This window comes from Morone saxatilis, unplaced genomic scaffold (genome assembly GCF_004916995.1).
Source record: "Morone saxatilis isolate NCDOM2014 unplaced genomic scaffold, NCSU_SB_2.0 Contig9, whole genome shotgun sequence".
Lineage (NCBI taxonomy): Eukaryota > Metazoa > Chordata > Actinopteri > Moronidae > Morone > Morone saxatilis.
Window position 1 is genome coordinate 17,421,281 of NW_023340268.1, and position 15,900 is coordinate 17,437,180.

Here is a 15,900-nt window from a genome sequence, read left to right on the forward strand (position 1 = left end):
TCAGACAGCCTGAGTCCGCCACTGATAAAAAGGCAGTTTATTTGCTTCATGTGAAAAAAAGAGTTTTTGCAACAGACTTATACATTACTTTATAAACACTGTCTGCTCCTCAGAAATGCGACAAGTCTGTAAAACCTCTACTGACTATATCCTAAAGAGAAGGAATGATATTTCAATAAGCATAAAAAGACACAATTTAACCTGTTCCTCAACACCAACAACCAATTATTACAGCTGGACAGTGGAGGCAGTGGCTGGTGTTTGGCTCACCACTAACTGTCTAGTGTAGGAGGATCCCAGCAGAATCACAATGCCACCTGTCCTTGGGTGTCAGTTCTTTGTTCTGGAGAGATTGCCCTCTTCACTGTGCACTAGAGCATGTGAGAATTTGTTATTATTGAAAGGATAATATGCAGATCAACATGAGGACACAGACACACACATATGGAGACACACACACACACACGCCGCTTAAAAGGGACACAGTGCTACTGTTTTTCATGTGAAGGGAAACAGGTTTTTAGAGGGCAATCTATGGAGAGCCTCTTATGTTTAGCCTGTGTCTTTGAACCTCACCAACATAGAGGAGAGTATCATTGAGAACAGAGGACATGGACTCCTCTTCATTTGGCAAAGTGACCTCGGAGCACAATGGAGGTGGATTAACTCTGAATTGAATTTGGCCATAGCAATGAAAAGGAATAAGAAGATGGGATGTAGAGAAGATAGAGAAAAGGAGAGGAGAAGAAGAAATAAAGGGAGATGATAGAAGATGAGTGGAGCACAGAGTATAGGAGCAATCCAAATGTGAGAGCAGGTCGAGGGGGGAGGACAAAAGAGGATGAGGGCTGAGCAGTGACAAGGGGGAGGACAGGATGGTATAGGAGCAATCAAGCACGGAGACGAGAGCAGCAAATAATAACCTTTATTATTTGGTGGCGCAGATAAAGAAGAGGGATCCTTACCTGACATTGGTGTGCCGCTGCACATAGAGGTTGTGGAAGTTGTTGGTGCTCTCGGTTCGGCCGAAGTTGGGTCCCTGCAGCCTCTGGATGATCTCGGCTTTCATCACCCTGGCTATGTGAGCCGGCAGTAAGGACAACAGCAAACGCTCCTGGAGACAGAGAGCCAAGGCGAGAAAGAGTCAAGCAACCAAGATGTAGGAAATTAACTATGTAGCCATTTTGAGAACATGAAAAAAAAATGAATGAGATTGTTGAGACGATATTATAGTAGCAGTGACAGAATAAAATAAAAAAATCCTTGGATCTCTGAGTTAATGTGGCTGGAAATATTCAGCCAAAATACATAAATACACTCACTCAGCATGACTGGTACAAAGAGAAAAGATAGTTAGAATTATTATTACTAATCTGATCAAAATTCTCCACATATTAAAAAGTGTTTGTTGGACTATATGCAGGATTTGTATGAAGAGGAATATACGTTTGTCACGTAAAATATGTGCTTTGTAAAATGTTTTGTTATTCTGAATTATTTAACACTGCATATAAATATAGCCACTGTTGGCCACAGCTAATATTTAACCTCCTAAATAGATTTTTACATCCCCTTAATGATGGTTCATTGGGGCAAATTTTTCATCACTGCGCACAGGAAGCTAGAGTCAAGTACAGAAGAGTGATTGAGGCAGTGAAATTTTCCTCATTTTCAATATGAAGCAAGGTGGAGGAAAGCACAGCAAGTTCTGTAAATCTGTGGATTGCCTGTGATCTTACACGAGAAACTTAAAGGAAACCCGACTCACTGATTTCAGATTGTAATTTCCCAAAATGCCTTTAAAACCCTACCAGAGGCAAGGTGCAAACTAGTCGCTTCCAGTCAAAGCAGGGAAATGAACATATAACTGAGCAGGCAAGATAACCAGCCTGTGAACACTGCTGCACATCTACACCTGCGGGACAGACCTGGAGAGACATGTCTTGTGGCTGAAATGCACTAAGGGGCAGCTGTTCGACTCTGAGATGCTGACACCAAAGTTTGATGGTTGCTGTTGTTTTATAAAGTTGACACATTCAAGTTTACCTACAGCAGCACTGGAAATATACACACGTCATTGTAGAATACGGTCAGTTATCTGTGGGCATAAGAAAAATGGAGAACCGGAGATGCAAGAGCCATCGTCCACAGCTGGTGTGCAACCTTGTGAGGTTGTGGGTTTTAATTTAGCACCATCCACATCAGATGGAGGTTTGTTTGAGGGTGATTTTGGTGTGCATGAGTGTTTGGGCATGTGTGTGTGTGTGTGTGTGTGTGTGTGTGTGTGCATATTAGAGAGCGAATAGCTGCCTGAGGGGGTGTGACTCATAAATGCAGCTCACAGTAGAGAGGGTCATTACATTGTTCACACACCACGGGCTCATTTCCTAAAACACAGCAGCAAATTAAGTAGAGAGGAGTTGGGGAGGGGGGCACTAAAAATAGAAACCCACACCACCTGCACTTATTTACTTATTCAGCACTGAAGCAATATGAACAGTACTGTGAGTGCGTAGATGGCGTATAATAGCCTGAAGGGATGTGAGTAATCATGTCTTTGATTAATGAACTGAAGGGATCTGTATTCAGCTACTGAATGACATTTGGCATTGTTTAGTTATGCACTGGCATTTGCGTACATCCACACACACACACACACACATTGCAGATAAACATATGTGAGTTGTCCAACATGATCATTGCTAAAGGTAAATTTCTGTTTACCTTGAGCTTTTGTCTACAAGCCAACTAAAATATTCAGAAAATGTGTAAGTGACCTTTGTTTATCAATGTTTCACAACTTGAATTCACATGAAAAAGAAAAATAACCAAAACTTTCCAGAATAAATGCACATAACATGTCATAACTAACTAAGTAGGGAAATCCTTGAAATTCTACAACTCAAGAAGAAAATACAACAAAATAATCATAGCTATCCTTACCGAGTGGACCACCAGTTTTTAATGTGCAATTTTATGTCATTTCCCTGGTTGAAGAGAATGCCTAATGTCAGGGCAAAGACGCTAATGTCAAGCAAATGTCACAGCATAATGCCTCTTTAAACATGACTGACTTACCAACTCCTCATTCCTGACAAAACTGAGAAGTGAAATATTTTGGCAACAAAACAGATTTCGGTTTGAATTTCATTCGGGCTCTCATGCATTATGTGTGGCTCAGAGAGAGAGACAGGTTAATGTCAGCATGCTAACAAGCATAGTAAGCTGAGGCTGATGAAAAAGTCGTTTTGCAGGTTTGTATTAGAAATAAAATTACATGAGAAGGAAGGGAACAATTCTTTCTCAAACCAATTTCAAAGCAATCCATCCAATAGTCAGAAAAGTCAGAAAATCAGACAAAATCATTAGAGAACATCTTCTAGGGATCACGAGTGTCTGTACAAAATGTCATGGCAATAGTTGATATTTCAGTCTGGACCAACCAATTGACAGACTGGGACAGGCAGTGCCATTCCTAGAGCTAAAACAAGGGAGTAGTTGTATACTACACTACCCCCAGGAATTCACAAAAAATTAAAATCATCAAATTAAAATGCACATTTTCAATGAACATTTATTTACCCATCATCAGGTAGAGACAAACATGTTTTTCCAGCTAACACTCCCTCAGTTGCAGTTACACAAAATGGATCAGTTCAGTCAAGTAATGTGGGAGACAACCCTTTGCCAGTAAAAGCTTCCAAGCCCGTGGTGAGGAAATACCAGCCTGAATACATTAAATATAGATTGATAATGGCAGGCAGTGAGGCTGAGCCAAATATGCTGAATGTGGTAAAATCCTGTCACAGCCCATGTGAGGTATAGATAAATTGTTAAATGAAACAGTAAAAGGTATAGCTGATGTGTCACCTGCATCCAGTGAGGCAGGAACTGACATTGAGAGTTTATTATTTTTTAACAGGTCAAGTATTTTTTTGGGAGCTTTTATTGCCTTTACTTGATAGTGACAGCTGAAGATAGACAGAAAAGAGGGGGGCGGGGGCAGAGAGAGAGGGGATAACACGCAGCAAAGGGCCGCAGGTTAGATTCGAACCCTGGGCCGCTATTCATCTTTGCGTGTGTACCTGTTGGTGCTTCTCAAACTCTAGTTTGATGGGGGACTTGATGCAGTTGCAGGTGTCTTGGTAGGTCTGTTTGAGCGCCAGGTCCATCAGGTGCTTGTGGTATGCCCCGGCCAGGTTCCCACAGGTGAAGATGATCACATTGGCTAAGATCTGCCACGTACACCACATGCATACACACAAAGAATAAGGCATTAAAATAATGTCAGGAGATGACGCATGTTCCAGATACGCCTGTAATTCCCCCGCTATCTACCTCCTTCTACTTAAACCGACATTATTACCTCGTAAAAGCGGGCCAGAGCACACACTTCGATTGCGCTTTTACACCACTATGTCAACCTTAAGCTCTTTAAATTGCGGCCTCGCATATCATTAGGTTGTCCTTGGTGCTGTATCCAAGGGCAATGAACGTCTTTGAGCATGTTTTATTGTTGGTGTGCTTTTCCACTGTCTGTGTGTGTGAGAGGGAGAGAAGAGAGACTGTTGTTGTTTGAGTGTTATCAGGGTGTTTACTTTGTTGGTTGATTAAAAAGAGTCAGTGTGTGTGTGTGTGTGTGTGTGTGTGTGTGTCAGCCTAAGTCATACAAGTGATGAGAAAATCAATTCCATTAAGTGCCAGTGTTATCTGGCATGTTTCTGTATCTTTGTTGAAATTTACAGATGCCACACTTATCTTATTGGTCTGTGGTGTTTGTTGTTTGGTGTATTAATAGAAGCAAGATGAAGTTTCTCTACATTCATTAAGAACCAGCGTTTTAAGGGCTGAGTACATTAAAGGCAGTTTATTTGTCTCTGGAGGCCTTGCTGAATGTGCTGTGTTGCAATGATACAGGATGGGTTCACTGTTTAACAGCGCGGCCCTTATTAAAACGTTGTACCTCGTCATTTTAAATTGTGCATGCAACAGCCTTACCAATTTCGCCTTTGAGAAGCTAACCCGTGTGCTGCAGCTAATAGTGCAGTGAGTGAAGCGATCATTTAGGCCTTCAGAAAAACCAAAATGGGAAGCTCACAGCAGAGTCCTCTCGACCACAACTGTCACAGAAGCAGGAAGTTATGTAAACAGTCCCGCTATGAGCTGTGCGTTCAAAAGATTGAGAGTTGTCTTACCTGCCACACCAGAGGCTCCAGTTCTGTGACTTTGGAGGCCAGACAGACGCTGAGGGTGACGGTGTGCGAGAAGCAGGTGACGGCGCTGGCGATAATGGCCCCTCTCATGGAGAAGGGCAGCATGGTGTAGACAACAAACACGATGAAGAGGAAGAAGGACACCTGGAAACAAGGAACGGTAAAATGTCGATAGGTAAAGTGGCAGATCCAGATCTCTTGGTGTTTTGAAACAAGTTCTGACTTTCTTTCAACTTTGTAGCGTTCCCTCAGTCTATACATCGAAGTAAACCGGGAGCAATATATAATTTAGCTGCTGTTTGAGAGAAATATTCAGCAGCACAGGTCATGCAATTCTGGGCTGCACGGTCATGTAAGTGCTGCAGTGATGCCAAGAATGACCACAGCAATGCCCAAATATAGATCACGAAAAAGGCCTGCCATCAAAACTCACCAGAGATTTATGTTCTGCATCTTCCCTTTGTCTGCTTTTTGTCCAAATACAGAATAGAGTTACATGAGTTAAGTGGGCTGCCCACTCTTTTTCACAAAAACATCCAACAATAAACTGCTGATCCTCTGATAAATTATAAGAGATGAGTGGGCTGCTCACTCAACATTACAAAAACTAAATCCCGAGATAAATTGCCTCCCTATAATGACTGCTCACATATTTAATTTCAGTAAGACAGCGTAGTGCTTCAGTAGAAAATATTCAGGAGTTTCCTGCTTATTTACTGTAATCAGTCCACTCTCTTTCCAGGTTTCCATCAAAGCCACTTACACTGACCTCCCATCTGCTCTGTGTGTGTGTTCCTGTGTGTGCTAGATTTGTCTTTCCTACTGTGTTGCTCATTGATGACTTGTGCCTTAACCTCCTCCTTCGTCCCTGTCCACTTCCCCCTGCTGTCAGTCCACATCTTCCTGTTATGGTGGCGACCAGCGCGAACAGGTCACCGTTTTAACTGGGACACCAGATGAACTGTGACCTTCCTGCCTGTCTGTTTATTTCCTGTGTCTTTCAGGTTCAGAGACTCTGCGTGCAAACAGGATTCTACTGAGTGACAGCTGGGAGTAACTCAAATTTGCTGAAAACAAACTTGCTGGGACCTGGATCCCCATGTGTCATGTTATTATGCATATAAAATGTGAAATACTTTTGTCTTACACAAGTCCAGCAGGGTAGAGCTCTTCGCATGCTACTTACAGTGTTTATGACATCAGTATCATAAATATTATTTGCAGAGACAGGCTACTTGGTGATGCGTTACAAAGATATCATGACTCATACCACTGACATGTAGTGTGTTGTCAGGCAAAACCATGACTAGAACATCGGATATAAGTGATTGTCTGGTTGACCGAGTTCCTTCTAAAAGAAGACCTGAACAAAGAGAGAGAGAGAGAGGTGTTTTGGGTAAGCTTAGACTTGCTGTTGCTAGGGGAACCAACATAGGGAAGGGTGCTGATGTCAGAGCAGATGTGGTGTTTTGGAAGGTCTTGTATATTTTGCCATAACCTTCCAACTCCTAATACTGAACTCCCCCCTCTGGAAAAAAAAAAAAAAAAAAACGTCAGGGCAGAGGGCAGTCAAGAGGTTTGTTGGAACGTCCGGTTCTGTCTTGGGTGGGGCTGTGGGAAAAAATCGAGAATTTGGCAGTTTCAATTTTCAGGGTGGCTTCACCTGCTTCTTGTTCTGTGCCACCACAGGCAGCAGGGGACACAACCACACTTTCCACAGCAACCTCCAAGGGTCTGAATCCTAAATACAAACCCTCCAAACACCTAAAAAAAAAAAACAGATGGGAAGCTGGGCTTTCCCATTTCCTTCTCACTTCGGGCTCCTTGGATGGACTTTTTTTCCCCCCCTCGCTTTTCTTTGTTCCGGGGAGAACACAAGCCCTCTTCTGTTGTTCAGGAACAAAAAAAAGCAGCACACGGCTCAATTCACCTTGCCTCAAAACACACACAGAAGCCACAAGATATGCACGCTTTAAACCCAAACATTCACAAATGTTTTTTTTCCCTCGATGCTCAAACTTTAAAGCATTTGTATGAGCGGTAAGCAGCTCGGGGCAGCAATTTACGGATTGCAGGGCGGGCCACCTTGTTTTTTTTTGTGCACAAACACGCACATTTGGACAACCACACAACAGTCAAGTGTGTCGTGGGCTGAGTCTTGATTCCGTTGTACCAGGCTTGGTTGGCAGCCCATTGTTTCATTTCTGCCTTTCTGGGAAAGAGCTTGTTGGCCTTCAGAGAAATTGAATAAAGGACCAGACTAACAGTAATGCAGCTGGATGGTGGCAGGAACACGCTTGTACTGTGAACGGGTAGAACCAATCTTTGTTTGTGTGTGTGGTTGTGTAGAAAAAGAGGGTGAGCAGGGGCGAGCGTGTGGGGCGGGTGGAAGGCTGAAGTGAATGCCGGAGCAGGGAGCGCCACTTTTCTCATGTACCTTCTGTTCTCCCCGGTCTCTCTTTTCAGGCCTTTTGCTGTTATTGCTCTTGTGTGGCTCCATCAGACGTGCTGTCCTCTCCAGTAATTTCACAATCAATTCCAACCCACTGGAAGGCCGGGCTGCAATTCCAGCGGTTCTCTTTTTCACCGATTTCTTGCTTCCCCACAAGGTTTCGTTTCGTTCTTTTCATTTTCCTCGCCTTTCAGTCTTTATTTGTTCTTTGCTTTCTTTCTCTCATAAATCAAAAGGTTGCAGGAAGAGAATAAGATAGGAAATAGGATAGATAGATAAATAGATGATAGATAGATAGAATTAAGAATAATAGATAGATAGACTAGATAGGAATAGATTAGATAGAATAGATAGAATAGATAGATAGATAAGGACTTAAGTGGAGAGAAGTCCATTGGGAAGCAGGAATAGAGTGATTAATATGGCAGAATGATATGCTTCTCCACAGGTGGCTTTGATGATAAAAAAATATTCCTTCCAACCTTCAGGGGGAAGGGACGGGAAGGAAGTAAAAGTAGGGTAGCAAGAGGGGAGAGAGGAAATTTGGGTATGGTGGGGGTGGTGGGGAGGGTGGGGGCGGTCTTTACAGGAGAGGAGGAGGCAGGTGGAGAAGCTGGGGAGAGAAAAATGGGATTTGATGAATAGGGGGAGACAGGGCGCTAACATGAGAAAATAGGATTCTTGAAACAGAGAGAGAAGGAAAACTAATGTGTCTGCCTGCTGATCTGCTCACCTCCAGCTCTCATCAGGCCTCATTAACACTTGTCACACGTGGAATTAATTCAGCGCTCGTGTCTGACGTATGCACTCGCACACAATACAAAGGCACAAACAAACTGACGGATCGATGTCTGAAAAAACCTCCCCTACACCTGTATGCAATCACAGGAACGCTCATGAATACATGCATCAAAAGTCCCCCTTAACTTAATGGGAATGTAAATTAATACTGCTGTGAATTTTTTGTGTATTTTCTTTGCAGGAACAGTCATTTTGTTGATTTGGTTATTTTCCCTTGGATGTATTTCGATAGGTAAATTGTTGTTTTACCACCGTTTGAAAAGATGTCTAGGGAGCTGTAGTAAAAGCTATAATCCATACCCAGAGAGTTTAGATAGTGACTTATTTTTTGCTGTCTCCGAAAGCCAAAATACAAGAACTAAAATTTAAGACACGGATTGAACAGTGTGTTTGCCCACAGTAATGGAAGATGCAAATTAGCATGTCCAGCTAACTATCTTACCACAGCAGTAACCTAACCCAAGCTACAAAAGCCCTGCTCTGCCCTGCGGTTTCTTGGATATGGGGACCTTCATACGTAACCCCAGCCAAACTCAGTGAAACATTCTATTTGAAAAAAGAAACAAATACGTACAAGTCTCACTTCTATTTTGCAGGGTTATGTTATTACAAAATAACTCTGATTTACTCTGATCTACATTTCTCATTATCAGTTCTACACTGCACAATGTACAATGCTGTTTCTTTATTTCTATCTCTTCAATCTGGATCATCGTTTCACCTGGGTCATGCAGGTTCACCCTAAGCCTTTTATGATATCATGATATCATGTTTGTAGCCATCAGGTTAATATTTAAAGTTCTAGTTCATCTATTGGCAGAAATGGAATATAATAGGTATGTTTTCATTAGCATATAATCACCTGACTATAGGAATTGTTTTTTCCTGTACTTTAGGAACAGCCGCTTTTAGCTAAAGACGTGGCAACAGTAACTACGGGGGGTGGAGCTTAGCAAACATTCAAATCAAATTGATTGCACACCCACACGTGCAACCAGACATGCTGTAGTATATACAGTAGGTAAGCTGGCCCGGGGATGCAGCATGTTCTTTTAGACATAAGCATTACCTTACACACATTAAACAGATATATATATATATACCTGGTCCCAGGGGCTGAGGATCCCTCCTGAGAACATGAACAGGTAACCCATGGTGACCAGACAGGCCCATATGAGGAGAGAGAAGAGGCGGAGCATCCGCTTGAAGACCGACTCAATGCAGACGAGGATGAAGATGGACAGGAAGAGGAAGAGAGCTGCGGGAACCGTTATCAAGAACGTCAAGTGGTCCTGTGTATTCTAGAGGGAGGGAGGGAGAGAGAGAGAGAGAGAGAGAGAGAGAGAGAGAGAGAATAAAGTGGATTGAATTGAACTGAGAGAGAGTTATTGGTTTATACAGTTTCAGCTTTAGTGAGTTTGCTGGAGTTGAATAGAAACACACTGATTTGCAGTACAACCCTGTTTGCATATTCAGTAGGATGCTCACACACACATCATAACACACACAAACGTCATGTACTCTGAATAATGCCAGTAGATGCTACAGTGGATGCTACAGTGTTAGCATGAAGGTCCACAGAAAGAGCTTCCAGAGGGGCATGGATGAGTTTTAAATATGTTAGAATATTTATTATAGGCCAGTGTAACCCAAAACTTGTCAAAGTGCTTGCTTTAGGATCATTCTCCCAAATTGTGTGTCCTAGTGAGGACATTCAGTCCTCATAAGGATAGAGGTGCAACATAACACACACACACACACAAACAGATGAACAGACACACAGGCACACCGATTGGCAGACAGACAGTCTGAGCCCAGAGAATGTGCTACAGCATCACTTCTGCTCTCGCACTGTCAAAGTCAGCATTTAAAAGCTGTCAACACACACACACACACACACACACACAAAATCTCTTCTCCCTCTTTGACTCTGACCAGACCTCCCTCACACACCTCCTCGTCCTCTACAGCCTCTTCCTCACTCTCACTTTGTCGTATAGTTAGGAGGGTGTGCACAACAACAAAAATCCATCCAAACAGATCAGTCGTGTAAAAAAAAGACACAAATCTGGCTGCAGTTTTTCCTCACAAGGCAGTTTAGTTTTTTTCAAGGATTTTCTAATATCTTGGTGCAATTACTAGCCTCATCCGGCCGGGTAAAGATATTGATTCTTGCTCCATGAAAATCAAGTGCAAATTATGTCACATAACTGCCAGAATTTTTCATTAGTTTCAAGAAAAATTACTTCATATCAGACAAAATGACGCCTTAAAACTTTTTTACTAGACTAATATTCTCACCAAACTTTTAATGGTCAAAGAAATGTTAATATGGAGACATTGTGAACCAAAGTTTCAGGTAAGATGCATGTAAGGTCGATTCATAAGTGTCTTTGTGATAAATTATTAGTGTTAACAGGAGGAGACTTGCTGTGCCTTTCACTTTCCATTAATGTCTTCATCCTGAGCACTTCCATTACTTTTGACCTGTCCATAACCTCTGCATGTGCATGTGTCCTGAGCATATTACTAATTGTACATTCTGTACCTCTTCTGATTTTGCTAGAAAATCACTTTACTATACTAAATCTCAGCACATACAAACACATCCCATGAACACACACACACAAATGTGGTCAGGGTAGGAATTAAATACTGTCTCTGCTCTTTTGCCCTCTGCAGGCTATGTAAATTATGGAACAGCAGCAAAATCACCATCTCTTGCTCAAGGAGAGCTTCCACACACTGAGCACACTTTTACAGACTTGATCCTACCCGACACCCACGTACACCATTTTAAGTTATTTCAAAGTCATGATTGCACTGACAGGTCCAGCAGCTGTAAATGTTAAATTAGCAGAGCCGCTGTGTGATTAGATGTCACCGATTTTACAGTGAAATGAACATCAGTGTGGGCACAGAAACGTGTTTGATTCTCTTAACATGCAGCCCGCTGGAGCAGCTTTTATGTAACCGAATGAAAAGATGCCAGACACTCAGCCTTGAATTTGTGGCTGATTTGACAATTTATTGACTGGGGCGGCTTGTCGAGAACAGCAGAAGCTATTTGACCAGAGCAAATGCAGGAAGAGAGCTTTTTGCTGTGTATTAGTGTAGCAGCACGGTGTGGCAGAGGTAGTGTGAGTCAGGGTCTGGAGAAGGGATCCCATGGGATGTGGCTGCTGACGCCATGCCAGCTATACAGTCAGACTGGAGCGCAGATTGAATCCCAATGAGGACGACTCCAAACACCGGAGGGATACCTGAGCGGACATCAGTGACAAAGGCATCATTTTGCACAAACTCTATGATCACACACAGCCATGCACACACAGGTTACGGAGTAGGGAAGCCGCTCTCTCAACACCTTCAGTGTTTTCACGTTTTGGTGATAAGAAAAAAAAAAAGAAGCATCTGCACTTTGCACATTTCTGACTGTAGGCCATCTAATACTGTTAAAACCCTTTTGAAACCATTCAGAGCCATTTCCCTCGACATCGCATAGAGGGAGGGAGCTGTGCCTGGCTGCCATAATATACTGCATTGTCATCCAGAACAATTATTTCCTTTTTTTAGCCCAGTCTGGCTTATCCAGCTATTATACTGGGAGGAAAAAGGGGGGAACAGGGAGACATAGCAGCAGCAGCAGCAGAAAGAGGCAGAGAGATGCAGTAAGCTAATTATTCAGCAGTGAAATGACACCAACACACCAAATACATTATGTCAGAAAGTGAGGAGAAGGGGGGGAGGCGGTAGAGAAGCTCGTGTTGAAATCATGACAGTGTATGCACTTTCCATGTTTTGGTGCCTGTTTAATATTTATCCTGCCTGATGAAGCAGCACTCATGGCAGATTTCTTCAATCTGCTCTCAGCATGGTTATGAAAATCATCAATAATCAACAAACCTTTCCTCAAGCGCTCCGTTTGCAGTGTCGAGGAACGTTAAAATACTCAGCTAAAACAGGTCAAAGGTTCAGAGCATCCAGCATTTGACCCAAAAGATTATAATGTAAATTATTAAAACTACCAAACCAAATATGTTTTATAGAGGACTTATTGTCATGAAAGGGAAGGTTAGATGCTACTTCAAATGCTTATGAATATCCTTTAGATCATGCTGGGTCTGAAAGGGTCCCAGAGTGTGTGGTCAAAAAAATGTAAGTAAAAGTAAAAGGATTTTGTAGGCCTTACTTATTTTGAGTGTGTGTGCAGTTATGATGTTAACTTTATTCCTAATGTTCATACTACTTATAAGTAAGTATTCTGATTGCAGGGATGAAAATATGTTTATATTTATGTTTATGTTTGTAATGGGAGTCTTGGCGATGTGTGTAGAAGTATGCAAAGCTCTAACAGCACCCTCCCTGAATGCAGGAATGGAAATATGTGTATATTTTATCTTTAAAAAGGGTCATGATGACAGTGTATATGTTTACTAGCCTTTCGAAAATAAATTAGCTACCTTGGTTTGAGTCTATAAAAGTGGGTCGTGACACAATGACCATGGGAAAATGTGGGTCCCAAGGTTAGACCAGTGAAGAACCACGGCTTTAGACAGTTTTAGATCGGCCCTGATAGTGAGTACATTGTGTTCTGGTGGAGTTACATCCAACTCATGTAAATTTTCCAAATACAACACCTGTTTATTGTTAGTGGGTGAAGGGTAAAGAAATAGTCACTTACTGAGTTACTGCTGAGGGGATCGAACCAGTTTGAAATGTATTCTTACAAAGACAGGTAATAAATAACATACATGTGAAGATAGGCCATGGGAAAATGGTAACATGGCCAGTGGTAAAATTCAGTGTAAAAGATCAGTATCAACAGTAAGAGTTTTAGGGAAATCTGAATGTTAGCTTAAAGGCTACTTAGCACTAAATAATAGAGATATTATGCCTGTATTTAAACTCACAATCAATAAAATAAATAAAAAATGTTAAGTTATTTTTTTGGCCTTTTTATTTTATTTATTTGATAGGGACAGCCAAAGATAGACAGGAAAGGGGGGCAGACAGAGGGGATGACACGCAGCAAAGGGCCACAGTTCGGATTCGAAGCCTGGGCCGCTGTAGCAAGGACTCAGCCTCGGTACATGGGGAACCAGCTCTACCCACTGAGCTAACCGGACGCCCCAATCATGTGGAACTTTAATCTTGGAACGTTAAAGAGCTCAAGAAACTCAAGCTATTTTACACATCAAAGTCAGTTTTGGTGTCATGGGAAGTAATACTACAGTATTAAAACAGTAAATAACAATATTCTCTGTTGCTCTGGTGGAGGCTTCTACAATCTGAAAAAATAACCCTTGATGATGAAGATTAATGACGAAGACTGTGGGCATCAGTTAAAAAGACATGGCCGTTTACCAGGCTCAAATAAAAACATACAAATGATTTGCGTTAGGGGTATGTATGTATTTTGAAGGAGTTTTGCCATAAAAGGAAAAAAGTCTGGACAGTATTGTCCAGTGTGTCCGCATTGCACAAGTGTGTCTGCCTAACGTCAGAAAATAGCCAGCTGATAAAGGCACAAGGTTTGTTATAATTATGTTTCATGTGGTGTTTAGTGTTGAGTCATATTGTGGTGTTTTTTGATATTTTTGCAGAGTTTTTGGAGAGACTGATATATTTGCCCAATTTAAGGCAATTCTGTCAGTCTTAAAGGACAGTTATCTCTGTAGAGTTTGCTCGCTAGTACTGTATAAAGACATTTGGTAACTACAATGATCAAAGCTGTATTATAAATGTGTTCCAGCTTCACAAACGTGGGAATTTGCTGCTTTTCCTTTCAACTGTTTTAATAATTATAATTTGTTTTTATGTATAAAGAAAAATACTAAAACAGTCACAGGGGACATTTGTGCTTTTAACACTTTAAGGGTATTTTCCTGATTATACTTACTTTTTACAATGTTAACTGAACTTGAACTGGAGTATTATACAGTGAGGTATTAGTGCTTTTACTTGAAAAGGATCTAAATACTTCCTCTGCCACTGGTGATCTTATTCATCACAGCACCCCAGGGGAGGACTTCATCAGTACAGGATGAAGAAATGGTCGTTTCATAACCAGACAAAAAGATGCTAGAGGGCACGGCAGTCGCACAGAGCTGCTGAGTGGATCGAACCAGTTTGAAACACATTCGTACAAGCAAAGGTCCAGCTGAATTATAAATAACATACATGTGAGGACAGTTCATGGGAAAATGTTAACATGGCCTCTTGTGAAATTGGAACTGAGGAAAATGTGTATTCTATGAACAGTCAAGGTTTCACAGAAATTTGAATGTTTTAAGGTTGAAGGTTTAAAGCAAAGCAAGGCTAACCTACTGGTAACAAAGGTCCCTTTAACCTTAATGAAGTACTTACTTTCATGAAAACCAAACCTTAACTATAATGTTGCCACGTCCCAAAACAGATTTATTTTTCCATAGCGATTTGTAATGGTTTCAGGAGGCACAGAGAAATGAAGTTAAATAAACATCCCATTTTTGAGTACCGTATCTGTGTGAAGAACATTAGTGCTTTGCGGTGTTGCAGCTCAGTCAGTGATGTCACAGCATCTATTTCACTTCATTCATTCACGTTCCTGCTCCTAAGTAATGGATTGGTAAGCCATCATTACAAAAAAACCCTGCTCTCACTGCTCTGTATCTATCAAACTGTCAGCGAGGTGGAACTGAATAAGTGCTTGCAGATGCTATTAATATAATATCAACAAATTATTAAAAAGTAAAAAAATGTGTTGCAAATGTTCACAAACTGGAAAAACATGAACTGAAATCAACGTTGACGTCAATAAATGAAGGTGTAATGATGTAATCATTGATGTAAATGATAAAAATAATGGGAGCTTTTTTGTCTGATTCATAGGTTTCCAATGTTCCATTACCAGACATAATATTGATCTCTATTAAACTGTCAAACTGTGTTTTCAATGCCATTAGGTTAACATAGTGCCATGTTATTTCTGGTTCTGTACTGACATGCATACCCACACACTTCCCAATCAATACAACAAGAACAAACAATAATTATTTTCTCTAAAAACTGCAGATAGGTCTAAGAGGGAAATGAGAGACTTCCTCAGACAAACACACACACACACACACACACACATACACACACTGTACAGTATGGGTGGAGAAGTCTGTCTTAAAAACACCACATTCACTAACTCCAGCCCTGATCTGAGGAGAAAGATAAAAGTGTGCTGTAATTTTGGGAGCATTAGAGCTTCTTTGGTTGGGTTTCTGCCGGCTCACTGATAAAGCCAGAGCACTTAGAACAACATCCTCCCCTCCCTCTGCCGCCCGGCCCCTGCTTGAAACCCTCCCTCTATTTATTCCTGCCATTCTTCTTCTTCCAGCTGTAATAAATACACATGCCTCACCGAACAACCACTCCATAACTACAGACAGACAAGTCTGTCGG

General features: G+C 41.6%; 1 protein-coding gene across 1 annotated transcript in view; it reads right to left on the bottom strand.

Moving 5' to 3' along the window:
• Positions 1-961: 961 nt before the first annotated feature.
• The window catches only part of LOC118343219 (adenylate cyclase type 2-like), an 18,316-nt gene continuing 3,377 nt past the window's right edge, over positions 962-15,900 (bottom strand). The window contains exons 2-5 of the mRNA XM_035681974.1: positions 9,570-9,767; positions 5,196-5,357; positions 4,086-4,235; positions 962-1,114 (exon numbers count right to left, since the gene is read on the bottom strand). Coding sequence (XP_035537867.1) covers positions 962-1,114; positions 4,086-4,235; positions 5,196-5,357; positions 9,570-9,767 — 663 coding nt within the window. The remainder of the gene's footprint in view (positions 1,115-4,085; positions 4,236-5,195; positions 5,358-9,569; positions 9,768-15,900) is intronic.